We start from the raw sequence: 22933 nt of genomic DNA on the forward strand, positions 1-22933 counted from the left end.
AAAGAAACTTTTATGCTTAACCAACAGATTAACAGACACATCAACACCTCAAATACTGAGTACTCAAAGCTAACAAGCAAATCAAGCCCAACAGCATTCCCACTTTTATCAAAACAAGACTTCATTTACTACTACAGCTCCTTGTCCCTAACACGCCAACCTAAGGTACTTAGTTGCTGCTGATCTGCTCCCAGGAAGGTTGTAATTATTAACAATTTCATCTTCAACAATCTGTACTACAATCTATATGCTATAACTGACCATGGCATGCACAACAATGGGTCAGACCACTGATTTTAATTAGCATTAGTGCGACAAAGCGTGATTCACTTCTACAGCAAGAACTTAATACTGCAAAGAGAGGAGAAGTGGAGTGGAAGAAGCTACAGGTCAGTCATCCCTCACTATATCACAGAATGTGGTGTCAGGTGCAAACAAGGGCTTAAAATGCTCAAGTCTAGCAAAAAGTGTTAACTTCAAATTGAAGTGAGTGGAGAGAGACACTTTAAAGACAGATTTTTAGAGCGCTAACAGGGCTCTTTGGATTTTGAGCAAAAATTGTCTTTTCAACCTGGAGGACATAAAAACATTTCCTTGTTATGTGTAACTCATCTGAGTTTGGCCTTTTTTTTCCCCCCTCCCCACATTATTTTCCTTGTTTGCATACTAAAACTCTTTCCTCTACTCCTTCGAATCCCTCTCACTACTAGCATTATTACTTACATGCAGTCTAGCAGAGTCAACTGCATTTTCATACACATCATCTAAGTAGATTGGAAAGACTGCTCGATGCCAGTATAAGAAACAACAGTCACATTGTGCTCGAACTCTAGAATACAAGATTACTAATTAGACCAAGAATTGGAACAAGCTCTTTTTCTAACACAGCAATATATAAATATATACACTAGTGTGTTTAAGCTAAAAACAACTACTCTCCAAGCTGATTTTTTTTTTTTTTTTACAGTTACTTTAATGTTCCAGGTACAATGTTCTTCAAAAGCCCTTGAAAAAGAAAAAAAAAGTACTCAGCATTTCTGTTTTCAATTAGTCTATTTAAAAAGATATATCTCATTTGCAAATAAGGGCTAGTCAGCCTGTGAAAAAAACTAAGCCTTACTCCACAGCAAAATTTGAAATAATTTTCTTATTGCATGCAATTAGAAGCTTAGAAGCAAAACATATATCCTAAGCTTCTGCTGTAGACAAATAAAAACAGAAACAGGCCCCTTCTGATACAGCTTGCATGCAATACTTGCCCCACGATAAATTACTTTATCCTATAAGTCATCCATTGGAGGTCTCCATAAAATATACACAGTACAGATATTCACCTGGCTTTGAGATAGCTAACATTATACAATGAGTGCCCCTAAAATTACACCCACAGTAATAAAGCCACGGAACTGTGTGTGAATTTACAGCCTGGTATAATCTCAAAATAAATTCTTAAGGAAAGCCATCTGATGCCAAACGTAGCTATAGCAAATTTTATGTTAGAGAACTGACTATTTCAGTTTGCCTAACAGTCCAAGTACCAGTAGTTCTAAAAGCAACCAGATTCTACACATAAATGCACTTGCAGTGACATTTATGGCTATCAGGTGATTATAGCTTGAGTTAATAGGAAGGTTTTCATTTAACATAAAGCCTAACCAGCTTCATGTCTTCGGAAGTGACACAATTTCAAAATGATCAGAAGTATATTAGTCTAGCCAGCCACAGTTAAGTAATACATGACTTGTGTTTCCTACCCAAAGATTAGCAAGCTTCAGGTGTATGCCTAGAATTCTTTCTGTCCATCCCTGGTCTACAACATGCAAAAAATCACAGCATGCAGCCACCAGATTTTGCAACATGCCAAATGAAAAACCAGCTCCCCTGCCTTCTATGCATCATAAGTCACTGCCTACCTCTCCGTAAGTTCACTGATCAAGTCTAGTTTTTTCAGAACTAGCTGGAGGGGAAGGAGTTCTTCATCTTTGAAAGTTCTCTGTTTGAAAGAAAAAGGCTTTGTAAGATACAACACTTGGGATCTCTTTTCCAACCTAAACGTTTCTGTGATTTTAAACAAAGGTCTGCAATAATCACAGCACTCACCATCTGTGTTCCCACACTTAACGCAAGGGAAACAATCAGTCGCCTCTGTTTTGTGCTGGGCCCATTGAGGGTGTTCTCAGCCAACACCAAAGCAGAAAGGACATCCAGGCGTTGCTCACTGTACTTTTTATCAGAAATGACTCTTTTCTTTATGATGGAAAGACACAGAAATTAAGAGAAAAGTTAGCCCAAAAGCAATAGCTTACCTGCCCTTTTCAAAGTTTATTTGTTTACCATAAATTGGGTATTTCTGACAGCAAATCAGGTTTTGTGAACAGAGCTGAGTCCAGATTCACATACTGTTCGTTCAGGGGTATTACATAACTATAAAGTTGAAATATGGGTGTGGTGATACAGTACAAAAATACTGCATAAGCTGCACTATGACTGTATGATAATTTTTGTTCTAAGGTACATTAGAAGTTGGGAACCTCTTCAGCCGTATAAATACATATACTTATGTCAAGTATTTCACATATATTTATATACAGAACAGCTTTTTAGAAGTACTGTTTTGAGAGGAACAGATGTCAGACAAACTGAGATTATTACAGCCAAATTTCAAACACACCAAACAATTTTGATGTGTCTAATTTTGGCAATTAAAGAAATCTATTCTTAAAATTGTAATCTATCCTGTCTTACGTTTGGCTGATAAGCAAAATGTGTGTTAAACTCTTATCTTCCCATAAACAAATACGTACATATATTGGTGCATCACCACCAGACGTTGTTCTGCGTCACTGAGTTGAGCAGTGAATTTACGCTCTCGCAAGAGTCCTGTAAGCCATCATATTAATCACTGCTTTTCACTAAGTGGATAATGACTTCGTAAATAAAAGCCTTCTTGCTTATATTTGCATTCAAATGCTTTTTGAATGTAAACCAGAGATGACATTGAAAAAAGAAAGTCATTCTGAATATCACTAGAAACAAAAACTGAAGTGAATACAATGAGAATGCAGGAGTTGAGAGTAAGGACCCCAACTAGGCAAAAAAAAAAAAAAAAAAACCAAAAAACAGAAAGCCACCATTTGTGTTAAGTTTCCAGGATAAAAACTCTGATTTACTGGAAAGTTTATGTATATACCTATCAGTTTTGCAAAATCAAGAAAAATACTTCCACTTGACATTAAGAGTTTGAGTTTCTTTTATAAAAAAAAAAAAAAAAAAAAACCTTACATAAATATAACAACAATTAGAACTTGGGTTACATACCTTGGCTACAGAAATGGAATGGAGAGCCTGATACTGCAGATGCTGAGAAATGTGTGTCACAGAATCTGCCACAACCATACTTCGTCGGTAAAACATGTGTTCTATTGCCTTAAATCAGTGCCAAAACACAACAGTTGATGTAGTTATCAAAACTGTCACCTTCAGAATTTGCTTTTATGTTGGCTGATTCATCCACACATACAGACTCTTTACCTTTCAAAACGTATTGACAGTTGCAGTTGCAATTAACTCTCAGAAACCAAGAAAAAAAAAAAATCAAGCCATACAAGAGCATAAAGAGGTTTTGTTTTTTGTTTCAGGGTCATTCGTCTGAATAATCCAGCTCTGCTCAACAAAATTTTAGAAAGCAACTGCAAAGCAGACTATTTCCTTTTGGAAAAAGGCTGAATAGAAAATGCCAACTAAGGAAGCAGGTTACAAGTTACACCAGTCAGTTCTGATCTCCCAGTCCTCCTGTACAAACCCAGTCTTGAAAAAGAAACCATGCAAAACTACTTCCTCATTCAGGTTCCCCATTTCATCATTTCCACTCCCACCCTTTTTTTTTTTTTTCCTCCCCTTCATTTTAAATACACATGATATCTGACCAACAGTTCTCATCCAGTGACCTACCTTCAGAAGTTCCACAAGTCTGCACAGAGCTTTCACTGAGGTTTTGGTCATAGGTTTTTGCATTGACATGTAGAGATTCATCGTAGTTTTAATGATGGTGCTAAGACTATATGCATAAAGAAAACCCTAAAAATAAAGTAAGGACAGAAAAAAGTTTCTTTTTTCTCCACTACATATTATTCATACACACCAGACAATTAAACTTTTACCCCTAAAAGAGAACTCCCACCTGAGTTGGGAAGTCTGAGATGGATCTTAAAGCTGAAAGACCAAACCTGCCTAGCAGTTATTAAATAGTATGATCATTAAACTTTCTTGGAATCTTTCAAATTAAGCATAGGTCAGTAAATTAGTCAGTGAAGCTCTGTCAAGTTAAGAGAAATACTTAGAAAGTTTCACAATCACATATTTAGTCAGATTCACTTCTGCCACATGCCATATGGGTACGCACCTTTTACAGGTTTACTTAAGAGAGCATCAAATAAGCATTTCAAGTTTTAGCTTACTTCTAGTAACACGATGATCACAGAACTTCAGTGATTTTTTTTAACTAACAGCTTATACAAAAACCATCTACTTTTTATATCATTTTCCATATCACCACACTCAAAGATTGCACACCTGAATGAAGACATTACAGCGGTTAGAAAGATCTTCAGCAAACTTATCCATGCGTTGCTCTTTTGACAAGATAGATTCCATCTTTGTCATCCACGAGCTCACAAAGACATAATATGACTGCATATCTCTGGACAGGGAAACAAACAAACTGTGTTTAAGGAAGACTATCAGAATTTTCTATTTCCAAAGCCTAAATTCCTCTATGGGAAATACACTACTAAACATTTTTAGGTTCAGTCCCCAGAGCTCTCAATTCCTGAAAGCACCTGAATCTCATTATAGCATACATTTCAGTTATCTATAGATAATCCTTATCCTATCTATAGCTAAGGATTAGTTAATCTGTCCATTATAGCTGTGCAAGAATACCCCAAAGAGCCAAAACTTTCTGTATTCTCTTCTTTCAAGAGAACAACAGTTCTTTAAGGAGTACATACACTGAACTTCTTTAAAATTATATAGTGAATAAGTCTGCTAAAAATGTTTCTAAATAGTAGCCAACAAGTCCTCCATGAGTTGCTAATTGCTTCCCTCTAAGTTGAAATTTTTATAATGTATCATAACTTCCCACATCCAGGCCATTTCTTAAAAAGCATACTTCTCCATAAGATAATCTGCCTTAATTATACTAGTTATAGGAAGAAGCAGACTGAAACATAAGTAAAACAGTAGTGAAAAAATAATTTGCTCAAAGACAACATAGGCATGGAATTCATAGAATGGCTTAGGCTGGAAAGGACTTAAAAGCCTATCCAGTCCAAATCCCATGTCATGGGAGGGCTGCCACCCCCCAGCTCAGGCTACCCAGGGTCCCATCCAACCTGGCCTTGAGCACCTCCAGGGACAGGGCACTCAGTACCAGTGTCTCACCACTGTGAGTAAGGAACCTCTTCCTAACATCCAATTTAGTTTCCTCTCTTTTAGTTTAAAGCCATTTTTACCTTGTCCTCCTATTATGAGATTGTGTAATAGCTATCCCTTTGCCTCCCCACAACCCCTCCTCTGAAACCAACCTCCACATACAGGGTGAGAAGTAAACCTCTGAAATTCTAGCGTTTATTTCTGTCCCACCAACCAATTTCCACCCTCTTGGATTGGTTTGCAACAAAAACAGATCTCAGCCCTGTTAAGTCCCTATGAAGTGCAGAGCATTCATTGTTCATAAGACTGACAACTCAGAAGTTTAAACTCAGCTTGTAACAGATCTTTTGAAAGAAATTTGAGAAAGAAATGACTGGCAAGTGACACACACAACACAAAAAAGAAGCTGTTTGACAAGTACAATTTCACAGACCATTAAATAAGCAATGATGACATAAAGAAAATAAAAGCTTGCAGAGTAGAGAAGAAACCCCTCCATAAATTACTTAACCTATATGGGACTAATGTCCATGGACACACAGAAACCAGAGAGCCTTAAGGGGAAAAAAAAAAAAGGCAGCTCAGGTTACTAGACATTAATTTTAAAAAAAGCTTAAAGTATAAAAAAAAAAAAAAAAAAGTTACCTGAGAAAAATTAGATACTTAAAACCATCAAGAACTTTGTGATTTAGGTCAAGCAATAACAGTTTTTCCGAGAGCATGAAAAAACATTTAGCTCTGACCAACACTTTTCAAGCAGGATTGTAGAAAGTGCACCAACTTTTTTCTTGCTACTTAGTGTACTAATGTGTTTTGTAGCACTGCTAAGTTTAGGAAAGAATAGGGAAACCCACATGTTTACAAACAGCACAATGAAGTAATATTTAGGTAGCATACTTGGTAAGTGACTGAGCCTTCTGCTGTAAGAAGTTTTCCCTTTGTGTTTTAATTGTATGAATACTTTTCTTATCCAGAAGTTTGGCAGCAGCTGGTATCTTCTGAATCAGAAAGTTATCAGCAAACCAGATAATGTTTGCAGTTAACGTGATGGCTGGTACCTGTAGCCAAAAAAAAAAAAAAAGGGGGGGGGGGGGCATATTAGAAAGTGTAGGGAAAGGCAACAGCAGATAACCAGTTCTAAATTATCTGAAAAAGGGTGATGGAATGGGTAAACAAATCTTTCTTTAAGTGGATTGTGACCAAGGATCAGGGCTTATCAAGTACTCCAAAAGGAGGATCTCCAGGTAAAGAACCTTCCCTCATGGCAGCCAGCTCTTAAATGAGGCTTAGGGAGGTGAACTGCTTTCACCTGTGCTCCCTGGGCTCGCTGTGTCCCTTCACTAGGTGCTCAATCAGGCTGGTTCAGGCTATGACTTCAGAATTAATAAACAATGAATAATAAGTAATTACATGAAAACACTATGGCACTATGCACACTTATGAAACATCTGCTTCTCATGCCTCCTGTCAACCACAACAAACAATTCAGCTTCTTTTATATCTGCATAATCAATTTCAAAGTATAAATGATCATATTTTAAAAAGTCATCAAAAATGTTTTCCTCTAGAAGTCCATTAAGGACATTACAAGCAAAGCTGTTACCACTCTCAGTGTTTCCTTTACAGTGTTACAGAATTTAACCATTCCTTAATATTACCCAAAACTAAAAAGCCCTGATCACCTTTAACTTAGAGGGCTTTCAAAACATGCGTGCAACCAAGCCAAATCCCAGAGCATTTATTCAGTGCCACGATGTTCACACTTCAACCAACAACTGTTTGTCCTCACTGCCGTATTAAACTTGAGAATAAACATTTTAATGATAATTTTAAGTTATTTTACATTGCTGCTTACTAAGTATAAAACACAAAGTGACTGCACGGGCTTTAGACCGTCTTTTAAAACAAAGGAGAGAGGGGAGCATGTTGTAAAAAGGCAAAAAGTTTTGAAGTCTGTTCCCTGACTCCTTTCGGTAAACTGTGTTCTTTCTATTCCCAAGTCTTAAGCACACTACACAGCCAACAAAACTAAGCCCTTCATTTATACAGACTATTCCTTTCCTCTTAATTATTAACAAGAAGAGCAAAGCACTCACCTTTTTGCAGACATCCAGCAATGACTTGTAAAATTTCTTGTCTACGGTCCGAAAAATCTGAAAATGCAGTACAAAAAGGCCGCAGATGCCTACATATTTATCCCTCTGGTCAATCTCTGAAGGTTCACCTGCAGAAACACACACACACACACACACACACACACGAAAGTCCTTTTAGAAATCTACTCACATGTTTAGAAACAGTGAACCTGACAGGAGAAACATCAGTTTGCATTACCAAGTTTGCCTTCAACATTTGCAAAGGCTGTGCGAAGAGTGTGAGCAAATTCTTCAGCAAACGCGCTGTTCTTTGACACAGACACTCCACCATTTATGGAATCAAACTGCTGTTCTATACAGGCCTATAGAAAAAAAAAAAAATTTACAATGCTGTGAATTTCAGGCCTCAAAGATAAAAATCTGCAAGAGAAGAATCATGCTAGGGTTCATTGGTATATGTCATATCGTGCTTATGTGAAGTCACAACCTTACACTTCACGTGGATTTTGATATATGTTTAGGTTGTTTCATATACTAAACCACACAGGAAACATTAAAAACCTCTCTTACACTTAGCATTTAAAAAAAACTTAATGATTTAAAATTTCTGTCATGGGGCACTTATAAAGAAATCACATGATGTGCTGCTACCAAGAAACCAGATGCACATTTGTACTAACATTTACTAATGCCCATTACCTAAACAAGACCACCCTATGTATGATGCAGATCACGATCTCGTAGCATGAAAATACTCATAACCACACAATAGTCAAAATGCAAAAATATGAAGATTTTAGACTGTTTCTATAACTGTTATTATAATCTTCAGTAGGATTTCATTTGAGAAATTAGTCACGTATGCTTGTTAGGGAGGGGTGTTGGCAGGACAGGAGGGGAAATGAATGAATAACAGAATCTAAACCGATAATGAAGCTTTTGTATAAAAAGTCAAGATGAAAAAAAACCACATAGTTGGTAGCAGCATCCTTTGAAAGGAAGGGACAAATTATGTTTTATCATTTAGCAGTTTAGCTGTAACTGGAATTAAGTGGATCTATACATAGCCTGAATAACCACTATGAAAATTTCTGGATGAAAAAAGAATGTCCTTGAGAATACACAGTCCTAATGCCAAGTTTTCTGTGTTTCTTTCATTCTACACAACAGCAAGCATTAACTGCATTCAAGGCCTGGCACAACTCTAGCACGAGGGAAGCAGAAGGAAGGATCATACAATAGATCCACTATCTGGAACAAACCAAGCCAGCAAACAACAACAAAAATATACAAACACACAAACACACACGAAAAAGAAAATACACACAGACGTGTGGCATCCTATTAAAAACTATATTATAAACAGTCTCACTTTACTGTCAGTTTTCTCTACCATATTGGTGAACTTTAATTTTGTTACCTGAAATATCATTCCATCAAGCAACTGGCATTCCAGTTTCAAAAGCAACTTTTCAAATGGCTTCAGTTTATCTTCTTGAATCCCAAACTTGGAAGGGTTGTGATGGACAGATTTTAGCAGCCTGTAAGGAGTAGACATAAAAAGAATTTAAGATGTACTGACAGTTTATAATATCCTACAGTATCCTAATATCACTGTTTCGTGGAACAGGTTTTAATTGCCTGTATCTCTGCCCAGCAGCAACTCCAAATTATTAAAAACAAACAAGTCTGTTTAAGCCACTTACATTTAAACAACTACAATCTATTGATGTTTTCATTGAAATTGTTCTTTTTCCACTAATTTAACAGCCTACATAGTTGTTGATTCTTTACTTCTTGCTTTAGATAATGCTCTTACTCAAATCTATTCCAAAGCCTTCGATCAATATGGATATGAATGGTCTTAAGTCAGTTCTGCATAAAATAAGATTTCTTATCAAATGCATTTTAAACCCCTTGAACCATTATTCTTTTTCAAGATACTTACCACACAGCTTCTGGAATGGCAAACGTGAAATTCAGCACTAAAAACTTCCTTATGCTGTTAGAAGGACAAAATGGGAGCTTTGCCCTGCTCCTTCTTGAGGTTTCCAGCTAATGCACAAGGCTAAAAAATTCCATGTCCCCAAACTAATTTTTTTGAAAGAAGGCACATGCACATGCTTTTATCTTTTATGTCATGAGAATATTTGTCACACCTTCAGAGACACACCTCTTGTACATTGTCCAGTGATCCTTCAGAGTGGCATGATTGTCAATTATTTCATCCAGAGTGATTAAGACTGTCAGCAGTTCTCCCAGATGCTCATACATCGCCTGTTTGAGAAAGAAGAAAATGAAGTGTCTACTGCATGTGGGGCACTGCATATAAAATACCAGGTCTTTTCAATACGTGATGAGCCAGCAAGGCATCAGCTAGAGTTAAATCAGAGATTTCCTGGTTGCTTAAGTATTTAATATTATCTGTAATGGCAAACAAGGAAAAACAGTTTGTATGCAAGCACCCCCTCAGATTCATTGATCTGACACTGAAGATAGGATTTTCAAAACTAGCTAAAAGCAGAAGCACATATTACATACAGTAACAAAGCATGCAAACACTTCTCAGCTAGGAAAGCCAGAGTCTGACAGGAACAAAGTAGCAGCTCTTCCCAGGTAAAGGCCAGAAAAAGCTGATTAAGCAAATACAATCTGTAAAGGTGACTCCAGACTGAAAGTTGTTCTTGAAATTCACCTTCTTGCTAATTTTCTCAGGGTTAAGACAAATACATTAACAAAAAACAAAACAAAAAACAAAAAAAAATAACATAAGCAAAAAGGCACAAAATTATTCCCACCTGAAAATGAACTCCTGATGTCTCTATAATTTTAGGTGCATTCCTGTAAATAAAATAAGTATTTTAACATATTACTACTCCTTAGAACAGAGAATATTTAGCACCTCTGTATCAAAGAGTGTTTTTTTTTGTTTCTTAGAGTATGTTTCTTCACTTATACAGTAAATTCAGAAAATAAGATAAGCTTCCAAATATGATTAAAGCATATGATCAAATTTGGTACTGAATGCAAGGCATGTATCTGGTTTAAGCCACTGATTTCATCCAGTGCACACGTACTAGCAACAATTCCCAAGTCAGTTATGCTAAGCAGTCTTGACACAGTCCCAGGGCTCAAAAGTACAAAGCCACTTCACATACTCAGCCAAGCCATAACTAAGCTACACATCCAGCCTTTCTCACTCAGCACTACACAGAAAGTCTATCTTGTGCTGCAGTGTACGACAAAAATGAAAACAACCAATAACACTAAGAATGATGCTAAACTACTTGGGGAGAAATAGCAAGAGAACAGCAGGGCTCTTGATCTCTAGAGCTCAACTCAACAATCTGACTCAGGGCTCAACTCTCCTTTGAGTAGAAGAACTAAGCACAACCACGCTCACTAAGCTGAACATCACATGTTAAAAAAAAGACTGTTCTGTCAGAAATATATAACATGACTGGCAACATCAAAACAACCAGCAATCTCACCCGTAGCATCTTTTGTCTGAAGATTATAATCAATGTTGAATACTAAAGAATAAACCAGTGATTTCATAGATACCACTGATTCATTTGTGCAGCTTACTTGGGGCTCTCTCAGTCATGCTAAAGCAACACTGCATGCACAAAGGCATAAAGTCACATGGCAAGTGACAGTAACTTGTTCATCAGTACCAGTTCAACCACCAAGTTTAAGAAAACCACATATTTAAACATTGGATTGTGAAAGTGATCTGATTTCTAAGCTCTGAAAGCTCTGGTATCTACTATAGCAATCAAAAGAAAGAGTCTCGCAGAGGGAGACTGCAAGAATAGCAAGAGGATCTCTTGAACAACAAGATTAAGAGCCTCCAAAGCATCAGTCTATCTAAAAGAAAAAAAAAACAACACAACACTTGCATCTCATTTAATAAGAGCTTCAACTTTCCTGAAAATAAACTTGAAGATGGGTAATGAAGCCCAAATTTGTGCAACAAAGCATCCTTCATATTTCTAGATAATAATATTCCCAAAATAATCAACCCTTAGGCAGAACGTTTATATCATGTACATTTTTAAACTACATAAAAAGTGATACAGCATCTCAGGGAATAATTACTTGTTGCTGGTGTACAGAACAGCCAACTGATGCACTACATTCACCACCACTTCGTAACATCGGGTAACAAAGCAAGACAGCTCCTGAAATACAAGAAAATAAAAACCACATACATATATAGCCTCTTCTTATGGATAACATCATTACTTCCAAAATACAGAATATAAATCACTAAACTTGCAGCGTAAGTTGGAACTACAACCCTAATCCAAGTCAGTGGACAGACCTACAACAGGATGGGAAACATTATCCTAGTAATTAAGAGGTCTGAAAAAGGATTTGGGTTTAAGTCAAAAGGTTACTGTACAAAGCTTCCAGTATATCTTGAAATACTAAAGTACCAATGTGCACTTTTAGACAGAGAAAAGATTGAAGAAAACACCTGCATCTAACTTGTTTTCACAAGCTAGAGACTGATACTGAAATACCATATTTAATGTTAAAGGGCCACATTTAAAAGCTTATTGGGCCTTTGAGAAGGCGTGGAAAAGAGTCACCCCTCAGGAGCTCAATGTGCTTTAAATATCTTTTGTTGTTAATTTTTCAAGAGTTCAATTTATTAGAGACACTGAGAAGAGACTTAAAGTGTACAAGTACCTTTGGAGCGAATATTCAAATATCCCTAAAAGCAAAGGCTGTGCCTTTTCCCACTAGATTCAAGAGTCACACTCTGGAAGCTGGTGACAGACAAGTTCAAATTACAAACTAACAAAGAAGAGGGGCCCATGCATACTATAATAGTAATCAGCCATAGAATGCTGTCTTCAAAGAAAAAAAAATAAAAATAAAAGAACAGAGCCTTTGAGAGGGATGCTCAAGCAAAGCAAAACTTGAGCTCAGTTATATAGTAAATCATGACTAAAAAGAGCTCAACTCTGACCATAAAAAATTCTGAATTTCTATAATGGATTTTAACAAGGTACGCCTTGAGAAATGGGGTAAATTAATCTGAGTTTCTCTTAACCACAAATAGTATTTGCTTATTAATTCATCCTATAATCTAATCGGGGAGAAGCCTGCATGGGATGAGTCTGGCCAGTCAGCAGACAGATGGCTCCCAAGCAAGACAGCCCACACAGGCTAGCAGCCAGCCTGCTGTTCTTGCCAGAAGACAGGCTAACAGCTGAATTCTGTCTTTCTCTCCATCAAAAATAGATCTTATTTGGGTTTCTGCATTCTATTAGTCACCAGTTTCCATAAAACATGAAAGCGTCTTTACTTCTTGTATTGCTTGTAATGCTTGTATTGCTCTATCAAATGCAGCTGAAACCAGCCAACAGACTCCAGAAGAGCACATTAATAGACAATTGAGATCATGTTTCCTTGGGAAGGTGCACCATCTGCCTCTTCAAAATTTCCAGGCAATGGTCCAATTTAACAGCATTTTATCAGCTACCTAATACAGACAATTGTTAGTTTGTCAGGGCTCTTCAAATACCATCTTCTGCAAGATCAACACTACCTAGTAGTGTTTCACGACACTGATTTGATAATTTAAATGTTTTTACATAGCAAATTTTAGTTAATTAAGCTGTAAAAAAAGGTATATTGATGTGCAGAGAATATTTAACTCCCAAGTGTCAGTAAACCAGAGCATAGATGTTAACTCTGTGGAAACATTTCATCTTTTATAGTCTTTGGTTGTGTTTTTACATTGCCCTCAGGAAAAAGCTCATAACATTGACCTTAACAGCATTTTCCAGTCAATGGGCATATGTTCAGTTACTGCTGAGTGGGTCCAGAACAACACAAGTTGAAATAGACTGGAAAAGAAAAAAGAGTTCTCCTCATAGCTTTATCCAAGCCAACAGTCAGTATGGTAACTTTCCCTCTGGGATAATGTCCTGTGTCTGCCTGCTTTCTCATGCTCAATATTCAACAAGCTATGGTAGGACATAGACAAAGTGGGATCACAAGTAAGACTGCTGTGTTTATGTAACACTTCCACTATAAACACATTCAATGGGATATAACCTGTAAGCTCATCCTGTACTACAAGGAGCTTTGTATTTCACTTATGCTGAAGATATCTAGGCTGCCAAGTACTTTGCCCTCAACTTTTTATCTCAAAAAAGTCCTAACAGGGAGAAAAAAAAAAGTCTAGAAAAAAACCCCCATAATGTACAGCAGCCCCATCTCAGAACCACCAGATCTCACCTCAGTGAGAAATAGTTTGAAAAAAGAAACTGCCCACGTTAGTAAGGCAAAAAGGATGAAAAAGACAGGGAAAAACAAAAACAACAAAAGACATCCTAGCAACTGCATTTGGGCACAGGAAGACAGGTTGAGAAGCAACTTCATATGGCATTCAACCTACTAATGACTCAGTAAATAAGCACTGCCATGATAGAGCAAGAAAAGAAATTTTAACAATTCATTTAAGCATTCGAAGAGTTTCCTGTATCTTCTCCACTTTAACATTTCCTTCATTACAAGAAATATTGAATAAAAATGCATTTATGGAATAAAAGTCACTTAAGCTATTATAAAGAAAAAGAAATTGCAGAGCAGACAGAAATCTAAGATCACAGGAAATCACCAGAAGAAACACAGACCTTGTTTTCATGCAAAGTATACTCATGGCAACCAAACTGTGTCCAAAATGAATGTTCTTCCCTGAAAGCTTGAGTGTGGCACAAACAATTTTTCTTCCCCAGGTACATACTTTAATTTCACCTCCCAACAGCTACATGACAGTGTATGAACCATTAATTCATGCCCAGTTTTCAATGAAACTTGCTAATCAAAACTGTAACAACAGAAATCCTTGACCTTACTATCAAATGGAACAACCCCATATACTTACCCCATTCTTACTGAAATTTGGTTAAGAAATTCTAATTTCCTTGGACAAAGATTTCACAAATTACAACCTACCCTCTCACAAGTCTTCCAAAGTTTTAGACTAATGTAAACAAAAAAAACCAAATATGAGTAGATGAGCAAACCAAGTTAAACAGCAGCATTCTAAGTGAATTGTGGTAGCAAGAGACAAGCAGGTAAAACATAATGACAGTATCAAATGACTGCAGCTCCTTTCAGCAAGATGCAAGCAGGATACTGAAGACTTCTCAATCCACTTTGCAAATAAAATTAATATTATAATTGCTGTCAAAAATCAAGATACTCTACCTGCAAGAAGGAAACAAATCTTCCCATCTGTATTTGACAATCTCCTTCCACCATGCTGGAATCTGTGGCTTCAAAGACAAAGAGCTGTCACTACTTTAAAAAGGCTGCATTAGAGCTATTCGTTACACCCTGGAGCTCGCCTTCCAAATCAGGTATGTTTGTCATACAAATTCAGTGCACACCTACAAGCCTACTGGTGGAACTTTAAAAGCTTTTAATTTTGCTTCCTAAGATAGAATTATTTTGAAATTCCTTCCCCAATAGAATTGCTTTTAAGTTATGCATAAAGCAGGAAAAAAAGTTTCCATCACCTGTAAGAAAATAATTACGAAACTGAATTCCTTAAAGGAATATATCTTACAGAATATAGCTTACATAACTGTACATCAAAGTTTCCATTAAAAGAGGTTTGTAAAAGCAAGGTATTTACATTGCAAAGAATGTGTGCTGGCATGGTTATTAGCTGAAAGGATATATAACATCATAAATCAACAGAAAAACTGTGTAGCATACAACTTCATCAATAAATTGATTTTTTTTCCTATATGCTATCCAGCACAAAACAACTGGCTCAACCTTATGTCCAAAGTACTACATGTGTGACAAAGTACACTAATCAGATACTACGAGATCCAGCAATCACATCACCACATTAAAGCCTTTTGGACAGCTGGAATAGCTGTAGTACTACCTGACAGTCTTTTTAAGGAGATGATAGCTTAATGCTTTAGATTTGAGATTTTTCTATTGGGCCACTATGGAAAAAATACCTTACAATTGCAAGTTCATCCACAAAAAAAAAAAAAAAAAACACAAAAACAATAGTGTTAAAGAAAAGCAGCCTCCTGATTAGAGAGGTGATCATTCAACATGTACAAGGAAACTTCTAAATAATATCTAGTTTAAAGTTTCTGGTCTTCATAAAAATATTCCTTTAGAACAGTGAGCAAAATTTAAATGAGCCTCTATAACCATTTAGACACTGCATCCTTCCCCTTCATGCTTTCTATGCAACCTTTCCTATCTTGAAATTAGCAGATTATCCAAAAAGCAACGCAATCAGCTGAAGTTCCTACAATAATCCTCATCACTTAGAGAACAAAATGAAAAAAATGTTTCCTGCTATATAGAGAAGGCAGGAGCCACATGGTCGTAAATTCATGGCTTTACTACAACCAACTACAACTCCTGCAAAAAACAGTCCTAACAGGAAGTAAGTTGGTTGAGGATAATGTGTTTCCAAGTGAAATACAGGTATTCAATGCCATACTTAGAAAAAACAGCTGCTACAGTGTATAAACTCAGATTTCTGTGCACCTAAACACTAAATGTAATCTCATTAAGAAGCCAAGATGCTTACTGAAAAAAGTCACGAATTTCAAAAGCACTGCTTTTTTTACATCTCGTGCATTCTCCCACTATCTTCACTTAAAGGTCATCTGCCTGAAAAATGTCAAGTCCATATTCCGTACTTCTCACTTACGTCATGCTGCAACAAAACTTCCCATTAACATGACAACACTTAGTGCAGATAATCAGGCTTCATTTATAAAGTCTTAATGCCAGCTCTATTATCACAAAGTCCATTATTTTGTATTTATCATTTAGTGATATAGTGAAAGCATGCACCTGTAATATAAAAACAGACTTCCCGCAGCATTTAATACAATTGGAAGCAATGAAGCAAAACTACAAACTTCTCCAGTAAAGGGAGCTACTTACCTCCTTCTCCATAAAACAGGAGGCCATTATAAAATTTCGTTTCTGCCTATCAACAGAAACATAAATTTGTCTTTTAATAAATCAGTGGTCATGCTACAAAAGTTATTTAGACAGTATATCTTATTGCAAAATAATAAATCTTTATCAGATCATCAATCTTTCATACACGTAATTGAAGCTGAACTTACCTCATATTTTAACTTCTTGATTTCACAACAAAGGGCAGCATACACAGTTATTACTTTGTTTAGAACCTAGATTCAGGGAAAAAAAGCAGATTACCATCACAGAACTACAGCAAATAAAAATCCTACAGAGCATTTTTCATGTTTAAAATGGATCAAACAGATCAGTTTTAGATAAAATAAATTTCCCCCCCCCCTCTTCTTTTAACCATAAAGCAATTACCTTGTTTTCCGTCTTTATGAGCTCCAGTAAAGAGGACTGCTCATATGGCAAAAGCTAGAATTGATTAAAATAAACAAAAGCTTTAGAAAACACTTGTCAGAACCACATTTAAGCAACTAAGCAATTAGTGTAACTTTTTTACAGTTTAATCTCAAGTAAGGTCAGTAAAAAGAGCCAGTAATGGCACCTTACCAACAACCTGCGCTGCAGGAAGCCTTCTCTTTGCACATTCATGCATTAAGAACTAGCCACACTATATAGGATTTACATCAAATTACTCATAAAACTTGAAATGCAAAAACACAGTCATTATGGTGCACACAGAATAAAAACAACTCCGGAAATCTAAGAGAAATTAGGAATTCCAAATGCAGGAAACAGGAAGCATTGTGTGTATCTCCATGCAGGCACTTGAGATTTTGTACTGAAGTCGTCTCACAGCCGACAAGTTCACATATGCTCAGCACTACAGAGGCCCTACATGTAATCTGAATAGACGGAGGACTGACTGAGACTACACCTTCTGCACATACAAGTTCCATATGTTAACAACACTGAAAAGTACTTCTCACTTTTATGTCCCAGTTCAGTGATGAAAAATAGTTATGCTCTACAGGAAACTTATGACCAAAGAATAAAACAGTTCTGGAAGAAGAACAATTAAAACTGCATTGGATAGGCTTCTCAAACACAAAAGTCAACATTTTAGAAGCACAAAGGCAAGAAGCTTTCACTTATCAGGTTTGAAAGGAAGAAGGAATTAGGAAAATAACAGTTTCAACATGTATTAAATAGAAGCAGACCTTTAAAGCAATAGGATCAAGACTGAAGTCCCAAACATCTCCAACAGAGTCATCCAGAGCATCTTCAATTCTCTTCAGTTGAGATGCGTACTCCTCAAGAAATTTTCCATAATTCTTCAACTGCACTTCAGCATGGATTTCTGAGAATTCATAACATTGATAGTTACATAAAATGCTCTGTAAACTCCAATATCCCAAAGTTCATTAACGTTTTAATCTGTTGCTATTTAGCAAGTAGTACTGCATACCAAGTTTTGGTGCAGCATTTTCTTCTTGAAACAACTGCATCTTTGTAACACAAAGTTCTTACGTGTTGAAAACCAATATCCAACTCAGTGCCCATTTCAAATAAACCCCAAATATGAAAGAATAACAAACATTTAAGAGGCTTATTAAAACATATTTTTGAAGTGTACTTTTATTTTTAAACTAACATCTGAACAAACCTAACTACCACACCAAGTTGCAGAGCAAAGAACTGACTAACCACATTGCAGCATGGCAGATGATTTTACCCATCAGCAGAGCCAGGCCACAGACAACGATATTAGACATTTGAGGCACTGGGTGTTATCATTTTAGTCTGAGTAGAACTTGCATGGGAAGCAATCTGTCTTCTGCTCTCCCCCTATTACCTCTTAGTAAGTATTAAACTGAAAGCTGATGGTTTTCAATCATTCCCACCATATAGCAACTCACTACTTTCCAGCAGAATTTTTCTTCTGCTTAGCACCGAACACGGAAATGCACAGCTGTTCTGTCACTGATAGTTCCAAGTAGGTTCTTACACTCAAAAGGAAATACTCAGCTGGTCAAATACCAAGAGAAGCAGTAAGAATTAGTATAGCAAGTCTAAAGACAACTGAAAAGCTTCATTCACTCTATCCTGATACTTCCTCCTACACTAACGCACATACACAAAAAAGAAATACACAATCACTGACTTAGCTGCACAATCTGAACCATGGAAAGAGTGATCACAGCTCAGGACTTCCACGCTTCATAAGGAACTGCAATTCTTTCTCATCTGACGACTCAAGTGTCATCAGTGAAGACGTGACTTGACTGCATATCTAATTGCTTACAACCTTTTGCTTTTTGTTGAAAATAGCATTGCCTTTAAAATAAATAACCAAAGAACTTAAGTTAGTTGGATAACTGAATTTTGTCAAAACACAAAGACAACTCTGCAGACAGCAATCTTTTTAGCTTATGTAGCAGTATACATGCCCGTTTTGTGTTTTAGCAAGTAGGTTGTGACAAAAGCTAAAAAATCCTTTTATTTTGCAGGTTTTACCTCCTGCTCATCTAAGCTGTCTGTAATTGAGACAAATGGTAGTTGATGACTACTCTTCAGTAAACCAGTTTTGCTGAATCAATTACCCTAGAGATGTATTTTGGAGAAAGAGAAAATGTGCCTGAAGAGGTGCCCCAGCCAAGTAAGGGGAGGAATGAACAAAGGCAAATGAAGAGTCAAAGAAGAGAGGGACTGTGCACTGGGGAGTTGAGACTGAGGAGAAATGGAACAAATTCTCAACGAATGCGAAGCTCCTACTTTGAAACCAGCAGCAATTCAGCTGCAAAGCCTGTCCAAAATGCACTGTGAGCTATACCACACTAAGTTCCACATTAATGCCATTGGGTTCTGCCTGTCTTGATGGTTCACAGACACCACCAAATGAAGAAGACTGAATTTCATGCAGATAAGCAACAAGTGAACAAAACACTCTTTATCAGCAGTATGCCCTTCAGACATGGATTTGCAGCCCTTGTCATCACATAAATATCATCATATTTTTTCTATTCTACCAATTCACCTTCCAAATCCCTTCCAGCACATCTTCTAGAAGCCCTGATGCACTAAAGCTCTAGAACTCCAAAAGATGCAGAGCCCTGCAGAACAGAGCTTAACCTGCCATCCTGGCAGTTGCAGTACTTTACTGTTAGAAGATGCTGTAGAGTATGGAAACTTAAATTCCTGAAGCATGTTGTGGTATTCCCTCCTGTTCCTTCTCTCGTCACACAAAAGGCAAAGCTAAGAGCAGAAAAAATATTGAAAGAGGTATTGGGACTATAAGGAAGAATTGAAAAAAACAAGTCACACAAGAGTAAGAAACAGGCACTGCTGCTCAAATCAATTCCCTCGACTAAATAGGCAGCATATCTCAAAAAATCTCGCAGCAGCAGCACTTTCCTAAAAACCCACAAACTGTCATCTTTCCAGCAGCCAAAAGATGCACTTAAACCATGCTGTAGCTCAGTAGAGCTGATATCAGGTATTGACAAAACTAAATGTTGCCAGACATTGATGTGCCACCTCATACTGATTCTATACAAAAAATAAAAGGCAGGTGTGAATAATTTATCATCTTTTCTCTAAAGCAGACATGAGAGTGAAAGCTATCAGTGAACCCCCCAGATACAGGTAGGCCTGAATTGATTAAAACGGCGTCAAGCTGGGGGATTTCTAGCATGCATAACTTTTTTTTCCTAAAGAAACTGGATTACATGCAAAAGGAAAAGAAATCACATATTTTCTTTTTCTTCCAAGCCACAGACCCGCTTCACAAGACATATCTGTTTGCAATGAAGTTTGATTTAGTTTCTCCTCAGGTGATAAAATGAAAGCTTTTACAACTGGAACAGCATGAGGATATGCTTAGCAGCACAAAACATCCAACTTCATTTAATCTTCTTCCATAAAGTCAGCAGTGTCAATACTCGGGCAATCCATTGCCACAGCAGGATTTGCAAGTGCAGTGTCAATAAATACCTGGGACAATAATGTAAACTGGACTTCTACAGCATCCTATTTCCCCAGTTAGGAACATGGTGATTTCTAAAAGTTTGTGATACTCAAGTATACTCAAGCATAGAGTGAATAATGACAAAGCAAAGCAACACTTTTTTTCCAAGTGACTTTTTTTTTTCTGCTTTTCCTTGGTTGTATACTGTACTGTGAACTTCGCCACTGTTCACAGTCAAGATGGTGGTAATAGAGCACATCACGTCATAAAATCGTTGAGTTGGAAGGGATCTTCAAAGGCCATCTGGTCCAACTCCTCTGCAATGAACAGGGACAGTTACAGCTAGAACAGGGTGTTCATGGTCCCTCAAGCCTGATCTTGGGTGAAACAAGGGATGGGGCATCCACCACGTCTCTGGGCAACCTGTGCCAGCACTTCACTACCCTTACTGTAAAGAACTTCTTCCATATAACCAGTTTCTAGTTTGAAAACTTTTCCCCTTGTCCTGTCACAACAGACCCTGTACATAGCCTGTCACCTTCCTTTTTACAGCCTCCCTTTTGATACTGAGAGGATGTTGGGTGATGTAACATGGCTGCATGTAATGCCATGAACAAGTCCCACACAGATCTGATATTCTGAGCGAAAACCATACTTTGCACTCCATGGCTTGAGAGCTGCCAAAGACCTCAGCTCAGGAAAGCTTCAGTTTCTGCCAAAAAGACAGAATAACGAATAGGCTATTATTAATGGCACCACCCTAAGGTAATGCTGTATGTGAAACAGATGGTCCACGAGTAACACATTTTCACAGCAACACCTAGTGTCCTTGTGTCACTAATTTCACAGAATCATAGAATGGCCAGGGTTGGAAGGGGCCTCAAGGATCACGAATCTCCAACCCCCCTGCCACAGGCAGGGCCACCAACCTCCCCATTTAATACTAGACCAGATTGTCCAGGGCCCCATCCAATCTGGCCTTGAACACCTCCAGGGATGGGGCATCCACAACCTCTCTGGGCAGCCTGTTCCAGCACCTCACCATTCACTCTGTAAAGAACTTCCCCCTGACATCCAATCTAAATCTTTCCTCCCCCAACTTAAAACCATTTCCCCTTGTCCTGCTGTTATCTATCCTTTCAAAGAAACGATTCCCCTCCTCTTTTTAGGCTCCCTTTAGGTACTGAAAGGCTGCAATGAGGTCACCCCACAGCCTACTGTTCTCCAGGCTGAACAAGCCCAGCTCCCTCAGCCAGTCTTCATAGGGGAGGTGCTCCAGTCCCCTGATCATCTTCGTGACTCTCTGGACCCTCTCCAACAGCTCACTGTCTTTCTTGCACTGGGGGCTCCAGACCCGGACACAATACTCCAGCTGGGTCCTCACAAGAGCAGAGGAGAGGGGACAATCACCTCCCTGTCCCTGCTGGCCACCCCTCTTCTGATGGAGCCCAGGATACCATTTACTTTCTGAGCTGCAAGGGCATACTGCTGGCTCATGTTAAGTTTCTCATCTATCAAGACCCCCAGGTCCTTCTCAGCAGGGCTGCTCTCAAGGACCACTCCTTCCAGTCTGTATGGATGCCTGGGATTCCTCTTTCCCAAGTGTAAAACCTTGCACTTTGCTGTGTTGAACCTCGTTAGGTTCACCCGGGCCCATCTTTCAAGCCTGTTGATGTCCCTCTGAATGGCATCCCTTCCCTCTACAATTTGGCAGAGTTCAACACACAGCATGTATCTCAATGTGACTGCCATACACCTCTATTTAGGAAGTAGGTCAGCCGGCTCCACAGGCAGAGAACACATGGATTTGGATGGGGCACACACATCCACTGACAGAGCTCAGCACCACGAGGTCTCACGTATCTATTTTCTAAAGGTGTAAGAGAACACCCAGCTCCGTGCCAAACAGCCTTTATCGGCAGAAAGCACATACAACGCATTGATCTCAGCAGGCTGCCTCAGCCTGCCCGGGGGATGCTGCACACACGCGTGGGCACCCAGGGGTGACCGGGAGAAGCCGAAGACGGCGGTCCTCGCCGCGCTGGGGGCACAAGCAAAGCTCGCAGCAGCCCCCCCTCCCCCCCAACCCAAACACCCCCCGACAGCCACTGAGGCGAGCACGGAGCAGGGCCCGCTCTGAACGCGGCGAGCAGAAGGCAGGAACCGGGATGAAGGCAGGAACCGGGATGGGGGCCGGTCCCGCTCAGCTCCCACAGCTGCTCCCTCCTCTTCCTCACTGCCCGCCTCTCGCGATAGGGGCTGGTAGGGGTCTCCTCAGCCCGCTCAGCCCGCAGCCCCATTCCGTCCTCGCGCGCGCACACACACACACACTCCCGCCCTGCCCCAGCCCGGCCCTTCCGCCTCCCGCGTGCTCACTCTGCGAGCCGTCGTCGAGGCGGTCGAACTCCCACTCCGGGGACAGGGTCTCCAGCGCCATGGCAGCGCCGCGCCCGCCTCCCCTGACTCAGGCGCACGGGACTTCCTGCCCCGC

General features: G+C 38.6%; 1 protein-coding gene across 2 annotated transcripts in view; it reads right to left on the reverse strand.

Annotated features, from left to right (window-relative positions):
• Nucleotides 1-22933, reverse strand: part of WASHC4 (WASH complex subunit 4) — a 39735-nt gene extending 16802 nt beyond the window's left edge. For both annotated transcript variants that reach the window (XM_042890449.1, XM_042890450.1), the window contains exons 1-19: nt 22819-22933; nt 17696-17835; nt 16893-16946; nt 16673-16738; nt 16485-16530; nt 14763-14830; nt 11631-11713; nt 10328-10370; nt 9703-9806; nt 8950-9070; nt 7768-7891; nt 7530-7657; nt 6331-6491; nt 4573-4699; nt 3952-4077; nt 3319-3426; nt 2101-2247; nt 1914-1993; nt 724-829 (exon numbers count right to left, since the gene is read on the reverse strand). In XM_042890449.1, the coding sequence (XP_042746383.1) occupies nt 724-829; nt 1914-1993; nt 2101-2247; nt 3319-3426; nt 3952-4077; nt 4573-4699; nt 6331-6491; nt 7530-7657; nt 7768-7891; nt 8950-9070; nt 9703-9806; nt 10328-10370; nt 11631-11713; nt 14763-14830; nt 16485-16530; nt 16673-16738; nt 16893-16946; nt 17696-17835; nt 22819-22879 (1893 nt within the window). In that variant the 5' untranslated portion in view covers nt 22880-22933. The remainder of the gene's footprint in view (nt 1-723; nt 830-1913; nt 1994-2100; nt 2248-3318; nt 3427-3951; nt 4078-4572; nt 4700-6330; nt 6492-7529; nt 7658-7767; nt 7892-8949; nt 9071-9702; nt 9807-10327; nt 10371-11630; nt 11714-14762; nt 14831-16484; nt 16531-16672; nt 16739-16892; nt 16947-17695; nt 17836-22818) is intronic.

The sequence above is a fragment of the Lagopus leucura genome, unplaced genomic scaffold (genome assembly GCF_019238085.1).
Source record: "Lagopus leucura isolate 7727_CA_CO unplaced genomic scaffold, USGS_WTPT01 Super-Scaffold_100159, whole genome shotgun sequence".
Lineage (NCBI taxonomy): Eukaryota > Metazoa > Chordata > Aves > Galliformes > Phasianidae > Lagopus > Lagopus leucura.